The following is a 24,193-nucleotide window of genomic DNA, read 5'->3' as shown; positions in this document are numbered from 1 at the left end:
TCCTCTCCTGATGCCCCGAGGGTAAATAAACAGTACATCTCCTCTCCTGATGCCCCGAGGGTAAATAAACAGTACATCTCCTCTCCTGATGCCCCGAGGGTAAATAAACAGTACATCTCCTCTCCTGATGCCCCGAGGGTAAATAAACAGTACATCTCCTCTCCTGATGCCCCGAGGGTAAATAAACAGTACATCTCCTCTCCTGATGCCCTGAGGGTAAATAAACAGTACATCTCCTCTCCTGATGCCCCGAGGGTAAATAAACACTACATCTCCTCTCCTGATGCCCCGAGGGTAAATAAACACTACATCTCCTCTCCTGACGCCCCGAGGGTAAATAAACAATACATCTAATTTCATCTTCTGACAATGTTTCACACAACTCCTTTCCTCTACCTACACCCACCTGTCCTCTACCTACATCCACCTGTCCTCCACCTACACCTACCTTTCCTCTACCTACACCTACCTTTCCTCTACCTACACCCACCTTTCCTCTACCTACACCTACCTTTCCTCTACCTACACCCACCTTTCTTCTACCTACACCTACCTTTCCTCTACCTACACCCACCTTTCCTCTACCTACACATACCTTTCCTCTACCTACACCTACATTTCCTCTACCTACACCTACCTTTCCTCTACCTACACCTACCTTTCCTCTACCTACACATACCTTTCCTCTACCTACACCTACATTTCCTCTACCTACACCTACCTTTCCTCTACCTACACCTACCTTTCCTCTACCTACACCTACCTTCCTCTACCTACACCCACCTTTCCTCTACCTACACCTACCTTTCCTCTACCTACACCCACCTTTCTTCTACCTACACCTACCTTTCCTCTACCTACACCCACCTTTCCTCTACCTACACCTACCTTTCCTCTACCTACACCTACCTTTCCTCTACCTACACCCACCTTTCCTCTACCTACACCCACCTTTCCTCTACCTACACCCACCTTTCCTCTACCTACACCTACCTTTCCTCTACCTACACCTACCTTTCCTCTACCTACACCCACCTTCCTCTACTTAAACCACCTTTGCTCTACCTACACCCACCTTTCTTCTACCTACACCTACCTTTCCTCTACCTACACCCCACCTTTCTTCTACCAACACCTACCTTCCTCTACCTACACCCACCTTTCCTCTACCTACACATACCTTTCCTCTACCTACACCTACATTTCCTCTACCTACACCTACCTCTCCTCTACCTACACCCACCTTTCCTCTACCTACACCTACCTCTCCTCTACCTACACCTACCTTTCCTCTACCTACACTCACCTTTTCTCTACTCTCTCCTCTTCCCTCATCTTACTCTCCTCTTCTCTCTCCTCTTCCCTCTCCTCTACTCTCTCCTCTACTCTCTCCTCTTCCCTTCCCTTTACTCTCTCCTCTTCCCTCCTCTACTCTCTCCTCTTCCCTCATCTTTACTCTCCTCTTCTCTCTCCTCTTCCCTCTCCTCTTCCCTCTCCTCTACTCTCTCCTCTTTCCCTCTCCTCTACTCTCTCCTCTTCCTCTCCTCTACTCTCTCCTCTTCCCTCCCGCTACTCTCTCCTCTTCCCTCTTCTACTCTTCTACTCTCTCCTCTTCCCTCCTCTACTCTCTCCTCTTCCTTCCTTACTCTCTTCCTCTTCCTCCTCTACTCTCTCTTTCCTCCTCTACTCTCTCCTCTCCCTCCTCTACTCTCTCCTCTCTCCTCTCCTCCTCTCTCCTCCTCTACTCTCTCCTCTTCCCTCTACTCTCTCCTTTTCCTCCTCTACTCTCTCCTTTTCCCTCCTCTACTCTCTCCTCTTCCTCCTCTACTCTCTCCTCTTCCCTCTTCTATTCCTCCTCTTCCTCTTCTATTCTCTCCTCTTCCCTCCTCTACTCCTCCTCTTCCCTCCTCTACTCTCTCCTCTTCCTCCTCTACTCTCCTCCTCTTCCCTCTTCTACTCTCTCCTCTCTCCTCTTCCCTTCTACTCTCTCCTCTTCCCTCCTCTACTCTCTCCTCTTCCCTCCTCTACTCTCTCCTCTTCCCCTCCTCTCTACTCTCTCCTCTTCCCTCCTCTACTCTCTCCTCTTCCCTCCTCTACTCTCTCCTCTTCCCTCCTCTACTCTCTCCTCTTCCCTCCTCTACTCTCTCCTCTTCCCTCTCCTCTACTCTCTCCTCTTCCCTCCTCTACTCTACTCTCTCCTCTTCCCTCCTCTACTCTCTCCTCTTCCCTCCTCTACTCTCTCCTCTTCCCTCCTCTACTCTCTCCTCTTCCCTCCTCTACTCTCTCCTTTTCCCTCCTCTACTCTCTCCTCTTCCCTCCTCTACTCTCTCCTCTTCCCTCCTCTACTCTCTCCTCTTCCCTCCTCTACTCTCTCCTCTTCCCTCTCCTCTACTCTCTCCTCTTCCCTCCTCTACTCTACTCTCTCCTCTTCCCTCCTCTACTCTCTCCTCTTCCCTCCTCTACTCTCTCCTCTTCCCTCCTCTACTCCTCTCCTCTTCCCTCCTCTACTCTCTCCTCTTCCCTCCTCTACTCTCTCCTCTTCCCTCCTATCTACTCTCTCCTCTTCCCTCCTCTTTACTCTCTCCTCGTCCCTCCTCTACTCTGTCCTCTTCTCTCTCTCCTCTTCCCTCCTCTACTCTCTTCTCCTGTCCGTTTCTCCCAACTCTCTACCCACTGGGCACAGATTTCTATTTTTTATTTTCATTTGGTTGAGTTGTCAACTAACGTGAATTCAATGTGAAATCAACAAACAATTTCACCATGACATTGGATTTAGTTTACAAGTTCTGCGACAAATATGAAATTCCCCTAAGTTGAGGAATCCAATCAGTTTTCCACGTTGATTCAATGGCATGACATGTAATTATTTTGTTTAAATGACGTAGAAACCACATTGATTCAAACATCTTTTGTCCAGTGGGTCTTCTCACTTCAAACAGTTCAAACAGACAGTGGAGAAAGGCAACAGTGTCCAGAACAGCAGCCAGCTCTACCATGGATCTGATCCTGGCCCAGGGAGGTTGAGAGGGGGAAAGAAAGACAGGCTGTCACTGACATCTGACAGAACCCTTCCCCCTCTCTCTCTCTCCCTATCTCTCTCTCTCTTCCTACACCCTTTGTGTGATGTATTGTCTCTACCTTCTTGCCCTTTCGGTTGTTGTCTGTGCCCAATAATGTTTGTACCATGTTTTGTGCTGCTACCATGTTGTTGTCATGTGTTGCTGCCTTGCTATGTTGTTGTCTTAGGTCTCTCTTTATGTAGTGTGGTGTTGTCTCTCTTGTCATGATGTTTGTTTTGTCCTATATTTATGTTATTTATTTCTATTTTTATTTGTTTTATTCCAGCCCCCGTCCCCGCAGGAGGTCTTTTGCCTTTTGGTAGGCCGTCATTGTAAAGATTAATTTGTTCTTAACTGACTTGCCTAGTTAAATAAAGGTTAAATAAAATCATAATAAATAACAATCGCTCTCTCTCTCAATCCCCATCTCTCTCTCCCTCTATCTCTCTCTCTCCCTCTCGCCCCCTCTCTCGCTCCCTCTCTCCATCTCCCCCTCCCTATCTCTCTCTCCCTCCCTCCATCTCCCCCTCCCTATCTCTCTCTCCCTCTATCTCCCTCCCTCCATCTCCCCCTCCCTATCTCTCGCTCCCTCTCTCTTCCTCCCTCCATCTCCCCCTCCCTATCTCTCTCTCTCTCTCTTTCCCCATCTCCCCCTCCCTATCTCTCTCTCCCTCTCCCTACCTCCATCTCCCCCTCCCCATCTCTCTCTCCCTCTCCCTCCCTCCATCTCCCCCTCCCTATCTCTCTCTCCCTCTATCTCCCTCCCTCCATCTCCCCCTCCCTATCTCTCGCTCCCTCTCTCTTCCTCCCTCCATCTCCCCCTCCCTATCTCTCTCTCTCTCTCTTTCCCCATCTCCCCCTCCCTATCTCTCTCTCCCTCTCCCTACCTCCATCTCCCCCTCCCCATCTCTCTCTCCCTCTCCCTCCCTCCATCTCCCCCTCCCTATCTCTCTCTCCCTCTATCTCCCTCCCTCCATCTCCCCCTCCCTATCTCTCGCTCCCTCTCTCTTCCTCCCTCCATCTCCCCCTCCCTATCTCTCTCTCTCTCTCTTTCCCCATCTCCCCCTCCCTATCTCTCTCTCCCTCTCCCTACCTCCATCTCCCCCCTCCCCATCTCTCTCTCCCTCTCCCTCCCTCCATCTCCCCATCCCCATCTCTCTCTCCCTCTCCTTCCCTCCATCTCCCCCTCCCTATCTCTCTCTCCCTCTCCCTCCCTCCATCTCCCCCTCCCTATCTCTCTCCCTCTCCCTCCCTCCATCTCCCCCTCCCCATCTCTCTATCCCTCCCTCCCCCCCTCCCCATCTCTATCTCTCTCCCTCTCCATCTCTCTCCCTCTCCATCTCCCCCTCCCCATCTCTCTCTCCCTCTCCCTCCCTCCATCTCCCCCTCCCCATCTCTCTCTCCCTCCCTCCATCTCCCCCTCCCTATCTCTCTCTCCCTCTCCCTCCCTCCATCTCCCCCTCCCTATCTCTCTCTCCCTTCCTCCATATCTCTCTCTCCCTCCCTCCATCTCCCCCTCCCTATCTCTCTCTCCCTCCCTCCATCTCCCCCTCCCTATCTCTCTCTCCCTCTCCCTCCCTCCATCTCCCCCTCCCTATCTCTCTCTCCCTCTCCCTCCCTCCATCTCCCCCTCCCTATCTCTCTCTCCCTCTCCCTCCCTCCATCTCCCCCTCCCCATCTCTCTCTCCCTCCCTCCATCTCCCCCTCCCTATCTCTCTCTCTCTCCCTCTCCCTCCCTCCATCTCCCCCTCCCCATCTCTCTCTCCCTCCCTCCATCTCCCCCTCCCTATCTCTCTCCCTCTCCCTCCCTCCATCTCCCCCTCCCTATCTCTCTCTCTCTCCCTCTCCCTCCCTCCATCTCCCCCTCCCCATCTCTCTCTCCCTCTCCCTCCCTCCATCTCCCCCTCCCCATCTCTCTCTCCCTCTCCCTCCCTCCATCTCCCCCTCCCCATCTCTCTCTCCCTCTCCCTCCCTCCATCCCTCCCTATCTCTCTCTCCCTCTCCCTCCCTCCATCTCCCCCTCCCTATCTCTCTCTCCCTGTCGCCCCCTCTCTCGCTCCCTCTATCTCCCTCCCTCCATCTCGCTCTCTCTCTTTGCGCTGGATTCAGTCCGTATAGCGGAAGTACCACAGAAGATCCGTGTCAAAATGTAAAGATCATTTCCGATTGAGCCGACATATGCAGTGTTTACTGTGAATGTGGTCTCTGCAAATGCCAGAACATTTCAATTTGCCTTTCAATTTCAAACGAGCTATAACATGGATCTTCCGCAATACTTCTGCGATACGGATTGAATTCAGCCCTTTCTCTCTCGCGCTGACTCTCTCTGTCTATGTTGTCACAAGCTAGGGGTCCGTGTGGGGGAGGAGCTAGGGGTCCATTTGGGGGAGGAGCTAGGGATCAGCATGGTTGAGTGATTTTTAAAAGGGCCTGTAAGGTGATTTCTGACCACTGCCCTCTTTGTCTGGAACTGGGAATTAGAAATATCTCCTTCCACCCTCCAAAAACAAAACCCCTTGGTACTGTTTACGTGAAGGTGGATTTTTAGATGTGAGGTTGTTTGTTTTTGTAACACCTTGACCCCTTTCCCTGGTTCCCTCTTCCCCATGAAACAAACCAATCTGAGGAGGAACCTCTGGGGCACAGAGAGATAGTAATCAGCCTGTGGACAAGTGGGCTTGGCTAATTCGCAAGCAAAACACAAGGGGGTCCCACACTCTGAGTGGGTGGAACCGAGCTACGAGAGTTAGCACACTACGTAGCAACATGTTAAGCGCTAACTACAATACTTTGGCATTTAATTCAGAGATTCATTCAAACGCATGTTTTTGAGCTTTTCTTGAGATTGTTTACGACCTCATTTTGTGGCCATTCATTTGCTCGCCTCTCAATGGAATTTTTCATCAGTGAGCTCACTCTTGTTTAGCCTCTCTCTGCATGCATGATTTGACATGGGCCCTGCCTTCGTTTCTGAATTATAAACTGGTGAACTGTGACACAGTGGACTAAACTCCCGTGCAGGTTTCAGTTTTCCTCAATTAAACTTATTTTCCTCAATGAAACTTGCAGTACATTTCAGCATTTGTTTCAATGATACACCTTGATTTCATGTAAAGTCTTCACTCTAGCTTTGTGTCAATAATACAACGTTTTCATCAAGCGCCTGATGTTAATGAGCCCCAGATAAGATATTCATTCAACTGGGTCCCACGTGATCAAAGCAAACAATGTTGCTCAAAGTGATTATCCTCAAATTCTAATCTTTTTTTGAGGCCCCGATAATACCCTGGAAATTAGTCTGAGGGCCGGTTGTCATGGTTATGAGCAACAATGAACGCGTAGTCCCCCCCCCCCCCCCCCCCCATCTTTCTGTTTCAGATTCCCTATTCAGTTGGGAGTGTGTGGGGCGAAATTAGCATAAAGCAGCCAAGCCCCTCCCTGAGAACCACTCCTGGGGTGAGATCATAAGTCCAAACAGTTGCAAAATCGAACGTTTTGCAACTAAAATTAGATTGTCTATTGGACAAATGCAGGTAGATCCCTCCCCGGTTCATTCCGTTTAAGAAACATTTTGTAACAGAATCGTCGTAATGAATAGACCCTGCCGCTGTACCATCGAGCAGCATCTCTCAAAACAGGGAGACGAGGGGGAATTCTTCAGGCCACTTGTTGTAAAGAGTTGGAGGTACTAGCGTCAGTTGAAACCAAGGGAAAAAGGGGAATTCTTCAGGCCACTTGTTGTAAAGAGTTGGAGGTACTAGCGTCAGTTGAAACCAAGGGGAAAAAGGGGAATTCTTTAGAACAATTATTTTGAAGAGTTAGCACTAGGGTTCCATGCAAACCAATGCCAAGGAGAGTCAAAAACCAAAGGCACAGTGGATTTGCGAAAACAACGGAGCACAAAGCTCAGGCGACAAATCACCTTGCATCCTAAATAACTACTCAGCCACTATTTTGTTTTGATGCTCTCAAACACGGACAATGTTTGGAAACTAATATAATTTTTGTGTTTATTGTGATGTAGAATATCATTCATATTCGGGAAGAAATTAATTGAAAGTAGAATAGTAAAGCAACTGCATATGTCGAAACATATGAGAAAAATATATATATATTTATATATATTAAATTACTTTGCCATTTAGAAAATAATTAGTTAACTTTTTCTGTTGGTGCTTCTGATTTAAATTACTTCAGAAATGTGTTGTGGGGCATTAAGATATTTACTCGCTTCCTTCAATAATCTTTCCACACAACCTGTTGCTTTCAGGAAAGGAGATTACAAGCCACCCACAACAACTGGCAAGTGGCGCACTTGTTCCTCTGTAAGGGCTTACACCCCTGCCATACATTCCCTTCACATTCAAAATCTCCTCCATCTTAGAGGCAATCTGTGATTGCTACCTCCATTTAAGTACTTTTAAATTAATAATATAGAACCATTGATTCTTAAAGAATATAACTTATAAATGCCTCATGAGCTTAGTTCAAAGGTTGTACCCCTTTAGAACCCAAAATATAAGCTTGTTTTACTCCAATGCTTGTAAACAATGTAAATGTAAACGAACACTGTATAGCCTCACAACATGGTTAAGACTATAATTTTTATATCATGGATGTTCAGTCCCTGGATCCAGACAGTTTTGTCTATGATTTTGAGAGTGGTTACATTTCTTCAGTCTCATTCCTCAGACTTCTTTGTCATTCTTTGAACTGCATATTGCTACTTTAAAGAAAGCGCTACAGGATGTCATTTTTGCACTATGATACATTCACACCCTGTCCCGTAGTGTCATGTCGATCACTTGCAATGAGAGACTTACCCCATTTGAACATCATCATGGTCAACAGCACTGTTTTGAGATTCAAACTAATTTTCCCAAATTCCATGTTGAAACAAATGACCTGGGAGTTAAAGAAGCAAAAAAAAGTATAAAATATTTTCACTTTAATAGCCCCCGTCTAGGTATTCTGGAGTTAGAAGACTTAGTGAGTCTCTTGGTGTTGCCCTGCTCTGCTGTTGGCATGCTACTGACTACCCATGCTTTGTTGGTAATGAGAGCAACATTAGCCTGAAGAGACAGCCTGGTCAGAGTGAGAGAGTATATTCAACCGGTAGGAGAGGGAGGGGGCAGGAAAACAAGGCACGGATCAGTAAACTTGGGGTGGATTCTTCTCGCACATCCCTCTTACCTCACCTCCTCATTATGAATAGCTACTGAGGTTAACCCTATTCTTGGAAGGAGATATCAATTGCAACTGGTCATGATAACCAGTGTTAAAGCTTATTCTTTAATGTGTAACGTGATGGCACAGTTAATGCAATTTCTGTCCCTGACAGTTTTCAGTCATTGAGCATTACATTTAGAATTTTAAAAAACAACCTAACATCCCTTTCATACATTCAATTCAAATTCCTAATTAACTGGAGAAACATAATACCACATACCAAATCGTTGAACTCCAACCTAGTCCTCGTCAGTGGTCACTCCAAATACATGAGTCTGCATGGCTAATACCATGCCACATTTCTTAATGGCCGTGTACAATGGTACATCAATCCAGGGGGATAAATGTAGTATTTTTAGCCTGACTCGACCCTCTGGAGTTGTATTAGTAGGAGTGAATCCGGTCCGGGTTGTATTAGTAGGAGTGAATCCGGTCCAGGTTGTATAAGTAGGAGTGAATCCGGTCCAGGTTGTATTAGTAGGAGTGAATCCGGTCCAGGTTGTATTAGTAGGAGTGAATCCGGTCCAGGTTGTATTAGTAGGAGTGAATCCGGTCCAGGTTGTATAAGTAGGAGTGAATCCGGTCCAGGTTGTATTAGTAGGAGTGAATCCGGTCCAGGTTGTATTAGTAGGAGTGAATCCGGTCCAGGTTGTATTAGTAGGAGTGAATCCGGTCCAGGTTGTATTAGTAGGAGTGAATCTGGTCCAGGTTGTATTAGTAGGAGTGAATCCGGTCCAGGTTGTATTAGTAGGAGTGAATCCGGTCCAGGTTGTATTAGTAGGAGTGAATCCGGTCCAGGTTTTAGCCACTAGGTCATACTCAGCAGCTTGATGGCTCCTTTGTGAACATTGGGCTTATCGCTCAGCCGTACAACACCTAGCGGGGACTACAGAGAGGAATGTTATGTGTGTAAGATTGTGACTAAATTTGTAATTAATATAGGTGCAATATGCAGAAATCGCATATCCTGGTTGTTAAAATTCTAATAGTTTGCCTAATTTCAGTTTATGATGGTACAACGTAGAGAGTCATTGTATCAGTTTAAATATTTTTTTTTTTTTTACATCTGATGTAAAAATTAAAAAATATATTTTTGTACAGAAACGGTTTCTGTGTGGTCTAGCAAACGGTTTCTGTGTGGTCTAGCAAACGGTTTCTGTGTGGTCTAGCAAACGGTTTCTGTGTGGTCTAGCAAACGGTTTCTGTGTGGTCTAGCAAACGGTTTCTGTGTGGTCTAGCAAACGGTTTCTGTGTGGTCTAGCAAACGGTTTCTGTGTGGTCTAGCAAACGGTTTCTGTGTGGTCTAGCAAACGGTTTCTGTGTGGTCTAGCAAACGGTTTCTGTGTGGTCTAGCAAACGGTTTCTGTGTGGTCTAGCAAACGGTTTCTGTGTGGTCTAGCAAACGGTTTCTGTGTGGTCTAGCAAACGGTTTCTGTGTGGTCTAGCAAACGGTTTCTGTGTGGTCTAGCAAACGGTTTCTGTGTGGTCTAGCAAACGGTTTCTGTGTGGTCTAGCAAACGGTTTCTGTGTGGTCTAGCAAACGGTTTCTGTGTGGTCTAGCAAACTGTTTCTATGTGGTCTAGCAAACTGTTTCTGTGTGGTCTAGCAAACTGTTTCTGTGTGGTCTAGCAAACTGTTTCTGTGTGGTCTAGCAAACTGTTTCTGTGTGGTCTAGCAAACTGTTTCTGTGTGGTCTAGCAAACTGTTTCTGTGTGGTCTAGCAAACTGTTTCTGTGTGGTCTAGCAAACGGTTTCTGTGTGGTCTAGCAAACGGTTTCTGTGTGGTCTAGCAAACGGTTTCTGTGTGGTCTAGCAAACGGTTTCTGTGTGGTCTAGCAAACGGTTTCTGTGTGGTCTAGCAAACGGTTTCTTTGTGGTCTAGCAAACGGTTTCTGTGTGGTCTAGCAAACGGTTTCTGTGTGGTCTAGCAAACTGTTTCTGTGTGGTCTAGCAAACGGTTTCTGTGTGGTCTAGCAAACTGTTGCTATGTGTGAGTGCAGGTACTGTATGTGAGTGTGTTTCTGTATATACTGTATGTACAGTACGTGTGCATATGGGTGTGCATGCCTTCATGTGTGTGTACATGTTTGCTTGTCTGAGTGTGTGTTTCCATGTCATAGCACAGGGCACAAGACAGACAGCCGCCAATGTTATCCAGAAAGCCTAAAGACATGGAAAAGGTCAGACTACCCCCCTTCCTGACAGACAGACAGCCCACATCCCTACTGTAGGCTCTAAGGGGCTCTTGGATTTGTTTTTGTTTTTCGATTAAAAAAAAAAACGTTTAATTTATTTCACCTTTATTTAACCAGGTAGCTAGTTGAGAACACCTTTATTTAACCAGGTAGGCCAGTTGAGAACACCTTTATTTAACCAGGTAGCCAGTTGAGAACACCTTTATTTAACCAGGTAGCCAGTTGAGAACACCTTTATTTAACCAGGTAGCCAGTTGAGAACACCTTTATTTAACCAGGTAGGCCAGTTGAGAACAAGTTCTCATTTACAACTGTGACCTGGCCAAGATAAAGCAAAGCAGCGTGACACAAACAACAACACAGAGGTACACATGGAATAAACAAACGTACAGTCAATAACACAATAGGAAAATAAATCTATATACAGTGTGTGCAAATGAGGTAGGACAAGGGAGGTAAGGCAATAAATAGGCCATAGTGGCTAAATAATTACAATATAGCAATTAAACACTGGAGTGATTGATGTGCATTAGATGAATGTGCAAGTAGATATACTGGGGTGCATTTTTTTTTTTTATAATAATATGGGGATGAGGTAGTTGGATGGGCTATTTACAGATGGGCTATGTACATATGCAGTGATCTGTGAGCTGCTCTGACAGCTGGTGCTTAAAGCTAGTGAGGGAGATATGAGTCTCCAGCTTCAGTGATTTTTGCAATTCATTCCAGTCATTGGCAGCAGAGGAAGGAAAGGCGTTCCAAAGGAGGAATTGGCTTTGGGGGTGACCAGTGAAATATACCTGCTGAAGCGCGTGCTACAGGTGGGTGCTGCTATGGTGACCAGTGAGCTGAGATAAGGCGGAGCTATACCTAGCAAATACTTATAGATGACCTGGAGCCAGCGGGTTTGGCGACAAATATGAGCAAGGGCCAGTCATCAAAGCATACAGGTCGCAGTGGTGGGTAGTATATGGGGCTTTGGTGAATTCACAGATGCTGAGGAATAGGGGTACAGATATTGAGGAAGAGAGGGTATAGATATTGATTGAGCATACAACAGTGGTAACATTGCTTTGGGTTGGACTTGTATCTTTTTTAAAGTGTTTTGGGTCAATTCCATCTCAACTCAGTTGAAATCAGGAATTGAAAACTAATGGGAAATGTGCTATTGTTGCAAGGGGGAGGCCTGTCTGTCTATTGCTCATCTCTTCAATCACGTACTTTATGTTATTTGAATGTTTACAATGTAATCTTTTCAGGATACCTTTTTCAGCAGATTTCACGGGACGTCCTGGTGTTTTTCTGGATCTTGGAATGCAGCGTGTGCCGAAACATGATATGACACATGCCTGCAGCTCATCAGGGAGGAGGTTGTTTTTGGTTGTTTTCTTGAGGCATCCTTGAGAAGACAGTCTTTTATCGCAAACGGATAGCCAGGATGAATGTCTGACGGCTAAATCACAGGACCTTCGGTTACTTTCTCACTCCTCCTGACCGAGATTGAAACCAAAGTGTGGTATCACTGTCAATTTAGCAAACTTAACCAACAACACGTGTGGACACATGCGCACAAACTGGATACAAAATATCACAAGAGGAATTTTCTCTTGGTCTTATGGTCAAGACGTTGGTTTGTCCCGTAGGAGACCTGGGTTTAGATCACATCCATGACACACACAGGCCCACACACACACTAGAGCTGAGCGATTACCTGAAATGTCTGTTATTTTTGGGAGGTTTTGGGAGCTCCATGGGTTTTCTGGGAGCTCAATGCACACATTGTGCAGTTTCTCTAGAGATAAATCAGATCAAGCCTGAACTGTGCGATGTAGTATTTGATTTGATTTATTTTATTTAACCTTTATTTAACTGGGCAAGTCATTTAAAAAAAATCTTATTTACAATGACGGCCTACCAAATGGCAAAAGACCTCCTGCGGGGACGCGGGCTGGAATTTTTAAAAACAACACAAAAAAACGTATAAATATAGGACAAAACACACACCACGACAAGAGAGACAAGACAACACTACATAAAGAGAGACCTAAGACAACAACATAGCAAGGCAGCAACACATGACAACATAGCATGGTAGCAACACAACATGGTAGCAGCACACAACATGGTTCAATCATTATTGAGCACAGACAACAGCACAAAGGGCAAGAAGGTAGTGACAACAATGCATCACACAAAGCAGCCACAACTGTCAGTAAGACTGTCCGTGATTGAGTCGTAGGGAGTTGTAGTTTCCAACAGGCGAATATTCTACATAGTTAAGCGCCGAAAACTAGGTCATTAACTACAATGACCATAATCCATTGCGTGCCTACTTGTTCAGTCTGTGTTTCTTAGTGATACACAGTAATGGACCGTCAATACTGTCATTTTATTAATTGTTTTATTCTGTGTTGTTACAGCATTCAACCCACATAATGCATAGTGCATAACTATTTTTTTCCAACCGACCTCAAAAAAGACAAATCACTCACTTAGACACACACACACTACATTCCTGTGTAGTTGAGCTGGGCAATTTTGACAAAAATTCCATATTGTGATAAATTGCCTGAATTAATGTGATAACGATAAATAGAACGATAGGTTTATGACAATGTTTATGTTTATGACAACAGTTATTTCTTATTACCCTTTAAAGTACTTATTACCCTTTAAAGTACTTATTACCCTTTAAAGTACTTATTACCCTTTAAAGTACTTATTACCCTTTAAAGTATGTATTACCCTTTAAAGTACTTATTACCCTCTAAAGTACTTATTACCCTTTAGAGTACTTATTACCCTTTAAAGTACGTATTACCCTTTAAAGTATGTATTACCCTTTAAAGTACTTATTACCCTTTAAAGTACATATTACCCTTTAAAGTACTTATTACCCTTTAAAGTACTTATTACCCTTTAAAGTACTTATTACCCTTTAAAGTACTTATTACCCTTTAAAGTACCTATTACCCTTTAAAGTACCTATTACCCTTTAAAGTACTTATTACCCTTTAAAGTACTTATTACCCTTTAAAGTACTTATTACCCTTTAAAGTACTACTACTAGTTTGATTGTTGTAGCCACCAATTGTCTCTTTAGCATTCAGCCTTCACGTCTCCCGAGATCATTTTCGGGTTTATCCCATCTGTAGTATTTACACCACTTCATTCATAGACAACACTCTAGGTTAAAACTGTTTATTCCATTTTTTATGAAACCTGAGACTATAAGGAAGAAGATACCATGAGGCAATTTTAATTATACTGTCAAGCGCTCCCCTTTAAATGAATTGGTCCTCAGTATTTCATCAGATATGCCAAGTCAACAAGATAATAAATGGAAGAGATATACAGAGAAGTCAAAGGGGACTCACTCCCTCACTGTCCGGGAGTGATAACCTGAATGGTCAAAAATGGGAGGTGGCGGGATTTTAGTTATTTTTATTTAACCTTTATTTAACTGGGCAAGTCAGATAACGACAAATTGTTATTTACAATGACGACCTACACTGGCCAAACCCGGACGACGCTGTAACAAGAGTCCATCAGGCCACAACAACATGAATACAGCTTAGGCTTCCTAGGAACAGCTCAAATCTGTTAGCCCTTTATGAAGCTTAAAGCCAAAAACGACCAAAGACAATGAGCCTCTTCCCCCAACAATCCATTTTTAAATAGTATGAGGGCAGATACAGTACACAAACAATGTCCTTGTCTGGATGTGACTGACTGGGTTCGAACCTGGGTCGCCTCATGAATGTGTTTGCCCGCTGAGTTAAAGCCCAGGGGTGACATATTCGAAGTGCAAAAGCAATCTGAAAAGTGAAAAATGCCGTAAACCTCATTTATAATCTCACAGTATGATTTATGATTTACTTTAAACAGTTTCTTAAAAAATGTAATTAGGATGCGATTACAGCTTACTGAGCGATACATAGTCGCCTCTTCATAACACACATTGTTGAACAATTTAGCATTTTGAAAATGTCCACCAATGCATTAGCTAGCTCAGGGAGCCAACAAAGACCTCCAGGTTGCCAGTATTTTGGTTCAGTGAGCCGCCCCTGCTACAAAGACTCTGCAAAGTCACTTCTGAGTTCCTCTACTAATCTTGGGAGAGTAAATTAGACACTTAAAAAATACCTTTACCTTTTTGGCTTGTGACCTTTTTGCCAGAAGAGTTTGGGGAGAGCACTCAGAGCCAGGTAATTGGCCCTTCTTGCCAGAATGGAGAGGGGACATCTTTTATAGGAGGGAAGAGGTGGGGGTGAATTCTAGTTCAACAATTGATGAACATTATATATGAACTCAATGACTTGATACTCCTATTGTCTAGGAGCATTCCTAAAAAATAAACACATTTCATTCCCATTAATTAATAGTTCCTAAAAATGCAAATGGTTTTGAACCAGTGATGTGTATATATAATTGAATTGACTTCAACTCCGATTACCCCAACATGGTTGCCGTTCTTCCAGTGAGTTAACAGAACCATCCAGCCATCGTCTCAGTGACTGAAGGCCATACAATATGTTACCTCAGGCGTTGTGTAATCCTAAAACAGCACTTCCCTTACAGTACAGTAGAGCAGCGAGAGCTCCAAATGTTTTTGCCCAGATCTCACCCCCTGGGAGCTGCCAGAACTGGGCTTTGCCTGTCTGACCACTAGGCTTTTTACGGGCTATTGACCGGCTTATGCTGATTTAATCAGAGGTGCAATAAAGCCATTCAACTGGCATCCATTTCGACGCTTTACTGGGGCTGTTAAAGGAACTGCTTCAATGAGAGCCCTCAGAGCCGTCATGGAGGAGTTGACAGACTGACGCACAGCAGTGAACATTGCGACTGTGGTATGGCTTGGTCCTGGGTGGTAACGGCAGGTTGCTATTGAATAAAGACTGTCAGAGCTCTGAAAAGGGATTGTTTCGTCTGTTTTATGGCATTACAGCAGTCACAAGTACGGTGGCCCAAAGGGGCTAAGTAGCTCTTCAAATTTAAAGACTGTACTCGCCCCACAGGCAGAGCAAGTGCTTGATGTTTCTCTAAGCTTGATAATTAGCTTCTTCAACCTTTCTGAGCTTTATTGTCAGTGCTGGCCATCATTGTTTCTCTGAAATTGGATTACTTTATGACAGTCAAAATCATGTCTATGGCTGGGATTCAATCTGATCACGTGTGGTAGCAAGCTCGTGTTCCCATTGTCATGACAATAATAGTTAGTTGAAGGAATTAGATGAAGGCAAGCACATCCACATCTGGGACCAAGCTACTGAAGGATATCTTTAGATGGCCCTTAATCTGCATCAAATCATGACACCAATGACGTTGTAATGGAGTTTCTCTTCTCTTTCTTGCAGGCTGATTTACAACATGCTTTATTCACTCCACTTTATAAGAGGTAAAGACGGGCCAGGTCTGGGCCACGGCACGGCCAGGTCAGGGCCAGACACGGCCGGGTCAGGGCCAGACACGGCCGGGTCAGGGCCAGACACGGCCGGGTCAGGGCCAGACACGGCCGGGTCAGGGCCAGACACGGCCGGGTCAGGGCCAGACACGGCCGGGTCAGGGCCAGACACGGCCGGGTCAGGGCCAGACACGGCCGGGTCAGGGCCAGACACGGCCGGGTCAGGGCCAGACACGGCCGGGTCAGGGCCAGGCACGGCCGGGTCAGGGCCAGGCATGGCCTGGTCAAGGCCACGTCAAGGCTAGGTCAGGGCCAGGCACGGCCAGGTCAAGCCAACGTCAAGGCCAGGTCAGGGCCACGGCACGGCCAGGTCAGGGCCACGGCCAGGTCAGGGCCAGACACGGCCAGGTCAGGGCCAGACACGGCCAGGTCAGGGCCAGACACGGCCAGGTCAGGGCCATGGTAGAGAGCACAGGCTATTAATAATATAAAGATCATTCACAGTCAAAACGTTTCTAATAGAACTACAGGAACATTTAAATAGGTATTTTGGTAGCTATTCATTTCACACTTACCAGGTATTTGCTTAGAAAATTGTACAAAAGTCTTGTATTTCCGGCGGCATTTGTTGTATCCTGCAGCTGTGGACATTTGTTGGATAAACCTACAAAACCTTAGAACAGCCATTATCTTAATGCGTCTTGACAATATGGCTACTTATAAAGCGATGTAGCCCTGTTATTATGCAATAATAGGTACAACGTTTTATTCCAATGTTTGTCGTTACCAAATGTCGAGACAGTGACGTCAGTTGTCATGTGTATGGTTAGCTGCCATTGCATAACATGTTGTTCATCCTGTTTAATCTTTCTGTGGACTTCATGTCAGTCTTAGTAGAGTTCAGTTGACTTCCCGCTTCTGAGAGACAATGCATTCCAAGAACACAGTATCTCTCTTTATTTGTGTGATCTCTCGGCTTGTATCAGGCCTTCCTGACGTATCAGGCCTTCCTGACATATCAGCATCGCTCACACTCATTGGTAGGCCAAAGGCAGTTGAACTTTCGCACATCTGCCACAGCAACTCATACCAATAGGTCAAGGACAGGTCACCAGTAGGTGAAGGACAGCAAACCACAATATCCAGAATTAATAGCAATGTCAGAACGTAGTACCACCCCTGTCGAGGTGGATCCAGTTGAGAATGGATGTCAACAGGTAGCTAACGTTACTCACTGGACCAGACACTCATTCATAGAACATAAGCTAGCGAATAACTATTTATTTGTGTTTTTGTGCAGACAACAAATGTCAAGTTTAGTCATGGTGTGGTGCTCAGTACCTGGGTATGCAAACTACAAGAAAGGGTAACATTTCATTGGTTGCTTTACTAAGAAGTCGAGCATAGGTAATGTAGCTAACTTAACTAGTTAGCAAACTACATTTGTTTATCTAAACCAAAATCTAGCTAGCTTTCATAATATGCTGGCTAGACATTCCAAAGCAAATAATTGTAATTAGCCAGCTGCTATCTGGCGAAGTGATTTGTAACTTTGCAAGCTAACGTTATGTTAGCTACAGCCTACAGGACTGTATCTAACTGTTAGCTAGCTAACTAACTACCACAGAGGCTAACGTTACTGGCCTATGTGTTCTATTTACAGAGTTCTGATCCCATAAAGATCTGCTGTGGCATCAAGCTCAGCACCAGGAACTAGTAGTGATGGGGGAAAAATTGATAGTTACATATGGAGATATTATTTTTCATGATATATCATATCGTTTTGACAATATGGCAATATTATTATTGCGCTAGTTGGCTGTACCTGCACCAAAACGTTTTCCTTCATAGCTTGTTCTCCATCTTCTTTTTAAATAGGGAGCCAATTGGCTTTCACCGGTTTAATTTCCACGACTGATCAGAACTTGTTTTCTCTGGCTCTCCGTTGTCGACAGACATATGGTGAGCAATATGTATATGCAATCGTGATGTCCCTGGCTATTTCCAGTCCTAGGTGCCAGTGTGTCACCTTTTCTAAATCTTTCCATGACTCCATAATGAGCAAATAAATATGCTGTAGCTAGGCATAAACATGGTCTGTGACTTTTACAAGTAGTCTAGCTACAACTTCTACTTTAGTTGTCTCTGTATTATGCAAGCCAAGTTGATCCTGTCTCAGCCTCCAGAAATTATGCTGCATAGTTTATGTGTCGGGGGGCTAGGGTCAGTCTGTTGTATCTGGAATATTTATCATGTCTTATCCGGTGTCCTGTGTGAATTTAAGTGTGCTCCCTCTAATTCTCTCTCTTTCTCTTCTCTCGGAGGACCTGAGCCCTAGGACCATGCCTCAGGACTACCTGGCCTGATGACTCCTTGCTGTCCCCAGTCCACCTGGTCGTGCTGCTGCTCCAGTTTCAACTGTTTTTCTGTGGCTATGGAACTCGGGCATGTTCACTGGACGTGCTACCTTGTCCCGGACGTGCTGTTTTCAACTCTCTCTCTCTCTACCGCACCTGCTGTCACTAACTCTGAATGATCGGCAATGAAATGCCAACAGACATTTACTCCTGAGGTGCTGACCTGTTGCACCCTCTACAACCACTGTCATTATTATTATTTGACCTTGCTGGTCATCTATGAACATTTGAACATCTTGGCCATGTACTGTTATAATCTCCACCCGGCACAGCCAGAAAAGGACTGGTCACCCCTCAGAGCCTGGTTCCTCTCTAGGTTTCTTCCTAAGTTCCTGCCTTTCCAGGGAGTTTTTCCTACATCTGCATTGCTTGCTGTTTGGGGTTTTAGGCTGGGTTTCTGTACAGCACTTTGTGACATCGGCTGATGTAAAAAGGGCTTTATAAATACATTTGATTGATTGATTGATTGATTATGCAAAGATTGAAGTCTAAATTGGTGTCTTTTGGGGGTGGGTATTGTGTGTTAAGGTTAGTATGCATGATCTATTGACATGAGGGGAACAGGTGGATATAGTACTTTGTTTGAGTGTGTATTGATCGGGACAAATTAGTAAAATGGTGGTTAATCACTGGCTAGTGTATGTCCTACAGACTAATCCTACTGCTGCTACTGCTGACCCTGACACCAGCTTTAATAGTACAAATCCTGTTGACCCATTGGATGAAAGCTTCCAGCCAGGAACAAGCTCAAGCTCAACATCATCTGACTCGGAAGAGGAAAAGACTGCACAGGGCTGGCAGGAGCCAAAGTGTATAGTCTATGAGTCTAAGGTCATGGAGCTCATGAAGTTCTGCCAGACCAGCTGCCATTGCCCAAAACAAGATGAGGCTCACAAGCTGAAGAACATTCAGGACCCTGCCTGGAACATTCAGCCAACACAACATTCATAATCAATTAGGCTGACGTTGTAGTAGAATATGAAATGCGTAGTATGCTCAGAACTGCATTGTGCTATAGATATTGCTAGCTGTTTTACCTATGTATATAATCGTGTTTTACATCCTTTTTCTGTACAAGTGACTGACTTGTGACTAAATGATTCCAGCTGCATCAGAAACCAATAAAGTGTTGAATTTAACTCCTGGATCAATAAATTGTGATATTCAAGAGATGTATTTGGAAGTAATTGGCTACAATCTTACTGCTACAAATGATGCAGGGAGTTGGTGTATCATTTAAACTTTCATTTGTTGGCAAGTAAATAAGTAGCAAATACTAAGTAGACATGGATTGTATTCAAGATAAAGTTGATTTACTCTGAAGACCGAGGTGAGTTTACACAGCAGTATGCAGGAACAGGCAATATATTACATATATACAGTAGAAGAGAAAGATACTACTAACGTCTATAAGAAATACTACAGTTCTACAAAGAGAATACTTGGATATGTTGTGTTTGGTGGGTGCATGGTGTTCAGAGTCACCGGGCCTTCATGACTGGACTACCGACGTTACCTGCCCGAGGGAGTTATTCAACTGGCCCCTCCGTTGCGACGTTATCTGCCCAAGGGAGTTATCCAACTGGCCCCTCCGTTGTGACGTTATCTGCCCGAGGGAGTTATCAAACTGGCCCCTCCGTTGCGACGTTATCTGCCCGTGGGTGTTATCCAACTGGCCCCTCCGTTGCGACGTTATCTGCCCGAGGGAGTTATCCAACTGGCCCCTCCGTTGTGACGTTATCTGCCCGAGGGAGTTTTCCAAACTGGCCCCTCCGTTGCGACGTTATCTGCCTGAGGGACTTATCCAACTGGCCCCTTCGTTGCGACGTTACCTGAACGCCCATCTGCGGCCCGCTAATCGTTAGCTGTCTTATCGGTTGTTATCTGAATAGGTCTATTGGACAATTTTTCATGGGTCACTATAACTATAACTATTTTGCCAATTGGATTGGTCCCCTGTACCACATGGAACCCCACTAATCTACCGATGGAAACGCACGAGGTGGCTAAAAACAGACCTCCATCCTATGCTAGCTTGCTACCGATGGCCCGGCTAGCTGTCTGAATCGCCGTTACCCCAACCAACCTCACTACTCACTGGACCCTTATAATCACTTGACTAAGCATGCCTCTTTTTTTATTTTTTTTATTTCACCTTTATTTAACCAGGTAGGCTAGTTGAGAACAAGTTCTCATTTGCAACTGCGACCTGGCCAAGATAAAGCATAGCAGTGTGAGCATACAACAAAGAGTTACACATGGAGTAAACAATTAACAAGTCAATAACACAGTAGAAAACGAAGGGGGGGTCTATATACAATGTGTGCAAAAGGCATGAGGAGGTAGGCAAATAATTACAATTTTGCAGATTAACACTGGAGTGATAAAAGATCAGATGGTCATGTACAGGTAGAGATATTGGTGTGCAGAAGAGCAGAAAAGTAAATAAATAGAAACAGTACGGGGATGAGGTAGGTGAAAAGGGTGGGCTATTTACCAATAGACTATGTACAGCTGCAGCGATCGGTTAGCTGCTCAGATAGCTGATGTTTGAAGTTGGTGAGGGAGATAAAAGTCTCCAACTTCAGCGATTTTTGCAATTCGTTCCAGTCACAGGCAGCAGAGTACTGGAACGAAAGGCGGCCAAATGAGGTGTTGGCTTTAGGGATGATCAGTGAGATACACCTGCTGGAGCGCGTGCTACGGATGGGTGTTGCCATCGTGACCAGTGAGCTGAGATAAGGCGGAGCTTTACCTAGCATAGACTTGTAGATGACCTGGAGCCAGTGGGTCTGGCGACGAATATGTAGCGAGGGCCAGCCGACTAGAGCATACAAGTCGCAGTGGTGGGTAGTATAAGGTGCTTTAGTGACAAAACGGATGGCACTGTGATAGACTGCATCCAGTTTGCTGAGTAGAGTGTTGGAAGCCATTTTGTAGATGACATCGCCGAAGTCGAGGATCGGTAGGATAGTCAGTTTTACTAGGGTAAGCTTGGCGGCTTGAGTGAAGGAGGCTTTGTTGCGGAATAGAAAGCCGACTCTTGATTTGATTTTCGATTGGAGATGTTTGATATGAGTCTGGAAGGAGAGTTTGCAGTCTAGCCAGACACCTAGGTACTTATAGACGTCCACATATTCTAGGTCGGAACCATCCAGGGTGGTGATGCTAGTCGGGCATGCAGGTGCAGGCAGCGACCGGTTGAAAAGCATGCATTTGGTCTTACTAGCGTTTAAGAGCAGTTGGAGGCCACGGAAGGAGTGTTGTATGGCATTGAAGCTTGTTTGGAGGTTAGATAGCACAGTGTCCAAAGACGGGCCGAAAGTATATAGAATGGTGTCGTCTGCGTAGAGGTGGATCAGGGAATCGCCCGCAGCAAGAGCAACATCATTGATATACACAGAGAAAAGAGTCGGCCCGAGAATTGAACCCTGTGGCACCCCCATAGAGACTGCCAGAGGACCGGACAGCATGCCCTCCGATTTGACACACTGAACTCTGTCTGCAAAGTAATTGGTGAACCAGGCAAGGCAGTCATCCGAAAAACCGAGGCTACTGAGTCTGCCGATAAGAATATGGTGATTGACAGAGTCGAAAGCCTTGGCGAGGTCGATGAAGACGGCTGCACAGTACTGTCTTTTATCGATGGCGGTTATGATGTCGTTTAGTACCTTGAGTGTGGCTGAGGTGCACCCATGACCGGCTCGGAAACCAGATTGCACAGCGGAGAAGGTACGGTGGGATTCGAGATGGTCAGTGACCTGTTTGTTGACTTGGCTTTCGAAGACCTTAGATAGGCAGGGCAGGATGGATATAGGTCTGTAACAGTTTGGGTCCAGGGTGTCTCCCCCTTTGAAGAGGGGGATGACTGCGGCAGCTTTCCAATCCTTGGGGATCTCAGACGAGATGAAAGAGAGGTTGAACAGGCTGGTAATAGGGGTTGCGACAATGGTGGCAGATAGTTTCAGAAATAGAGGGTCCAGATTGTCAAGCCCAGCTGATTTGTACGGGTCCAGGTTTTGCAGCTCTTTCAGAACATCTGCTATCTGGATTTGGGTAAAGGAGAACCTGGAGAGGCTTGGGCGAGGAGCTGCGGGGGGGGCGGAGCTGTTGGCCGAGGTTGAAGTAGCCAGGCGGAAGGCATGGCCAGCCGTTGAGAAATGCTTATTGAAGTTTTCGATAATCATGGATTTATCAGTGGTGACCGTGTTACCTAGTCTCAGTGCAGTGGGCAGCTGGGAGGAGGTGCTCTTGTTCTCCATGGACTTCACAGTGTCCCAGAACTTTTTGGAGTTGGAGCTACAGGATGCAAACTTCTGCCTGAAGAAGCTGGCCTTAGCTTTCCTGACTGACTGCGTGTATTGGTTCCGGACTTCCCTGAACAGTTGCATATCACGGGGACTATTCGATGCTATTGCAGTCCGCCACAGGATGTTTTTGTGCTGGTCGAGGGCAGTCAGGTCTGGGGTGAACCAAGGGCTGTATCTGTTCTTAGTTCTGCATTTTTTGAACGGAGCATGCTTATCTAAAATGGTGAGGAAGTTACTTTTAAAGAATGACCAGGCATCCTCAACTGACGGATGAGGTCAATGTCCTTCCAGGATACCCGGGCCAGGTCGATTAGAAAGGCCTGCTCACAGAAGTGTTTTAGGGAGCGCTTGACAGTGATGAGGGGTGGTCGTTTGACTGCGGCTCCGTAGCGGATACAGGCAATGAGGCAGTGATCGCTGAGATCCTGGTTGAAGACAGCGGAGGTGTATTTGGAGGGCCAGTTGGTCAGGATGACGTCTATGAGGGTGCCCTTGTTTACAGAGTTAGGGTTGTACCTGGTGGGTTCCTTGATGATTTGTGTGAGATTGAGGGCATCTAGCTTAGATTGTAGGACTGGCGGGGTGTTAAGCATATCCCAGTTTAGGTCACCTAACAGAACAAACTCTGAAGCTAGATGGGGGGCGATCAATTCACAAATGGTGTCCAGGGCACAGCTGGGAGCTGAGGGGGGTCGGTAGCAGGCGGCAACCGTGAGAGACTTATTTCTGGAGAGAGTAATTTTCAAAATTAGTAGTTCGAACTGTTTGGGTATGGACCTGGAAAGTATGACATTACTTTGCAGGCCATCTCTGCAGTAAACTGCAACTCCTCCCCCTTTGGCGGTTCTATCTTGACGGAAGATGTTATAGTTGGGTATGGAAATCTCTGAATTTTTGGTGGCCTTCCTGAGCCAGGATTCAGACACAGCAAGGACATCAGGGTTAGCAGAGTGTGCTAAAGCAGTGAGTAAGACAAACTTAGGGAGGAGGCTTCTGATGTTGACATGCATGAAACCAAGGCTTTTTCGAACACAGAAGTCAACAAATGAGGGTGCCTGGGGACATGCAGGGCCTGGGTTTACCTCCACATCACCCGCGGAACAGAGAAGGAGTAGTATGAGGGTGCGGCTAAAGGCTATCAAAACTGGTCGCCTAGAGCGTTGGGGACAGAGAATAAGAGGAGCAGGTTTCTGGGCATGGTAGAATATATTCAGGGCATAATGCGCAGACAGGGGTATGGTGGGGTGCGGGTACAGCGGAGGTAAGCCCAGGCACTGGGTGATGATGAGAGAGGTTGTATCTCTGGACATGCTGGTAGTAATGGGTGAGGTCACCGCATGTGTGGGAGGTGGGACAAAGGAGTTATCAGGGGTATGAAGAGTGGAACTAGGGGCTCCATTGTGAACTAAAACAATGATAACTAACCTGAACAACAGTATACAAGGCATATTGACATTTGAGAGAGACATATAGCGAGGCATACAGTAATCACAGGTGTTGAATTGGGAAAGCTAGCTAAAACAGTAGGTGAGACAACAGCTAATCAGCTAGCACAACAACAGCAGGTAAAATGGCG

The 24,193-nt window shown here is 45.7% G+C and overlaps 1 protein-coding gene across 1 annotated transcript in view; it reads right to left on the bottom strand.

Moving 5' to 3' along the window:
- crb2a (crumbs cell polarity complex component 2a) overlaps nucleotides 1-8,108 on the bottom strand; it is a 35,319-nt gene extending 27,211 nt beyond the window's left edge. The window contains exon 1 of the mRNA XM_020458260.2: nucleotides 7,883-8,108. Within this exon, the coding sequence (XP_020313849.2) occupies nucleotides 7,883-7,949 (67 nt within the window). The 5' untranslated portion in view covers nucleotides 7,950-8,108. The remainder of the gene's footprint in view (nucleotides 1-7,882) is intronic.
- Between the last annotated feature and the right edge of the window lie 16,085 nt (nucleotides 8,109-24,193).

Source organism: Oncorhynchus kisutch, linkage group LG23 (genome assembly GCF_002021735.2).
Source record: "Oncorhynchus kisutch isolate 150728-3 linkage group LG23, Okis_V2, whole genome shotgun sequence".
Classification (NCBI taxonomy): domain Eukaryota; kingdom Metazoa; phylum Chordata; class Actinopteri; order Salmoniformes; family Salmonidae; genus Oncorhynchus; species Oncorhynchus kisutch.
The sequence above is the reverse complement of the archived record's forward strand: the minus strand, read 5'-3'. Positions and strand labels throughout refer to the sequence as shown.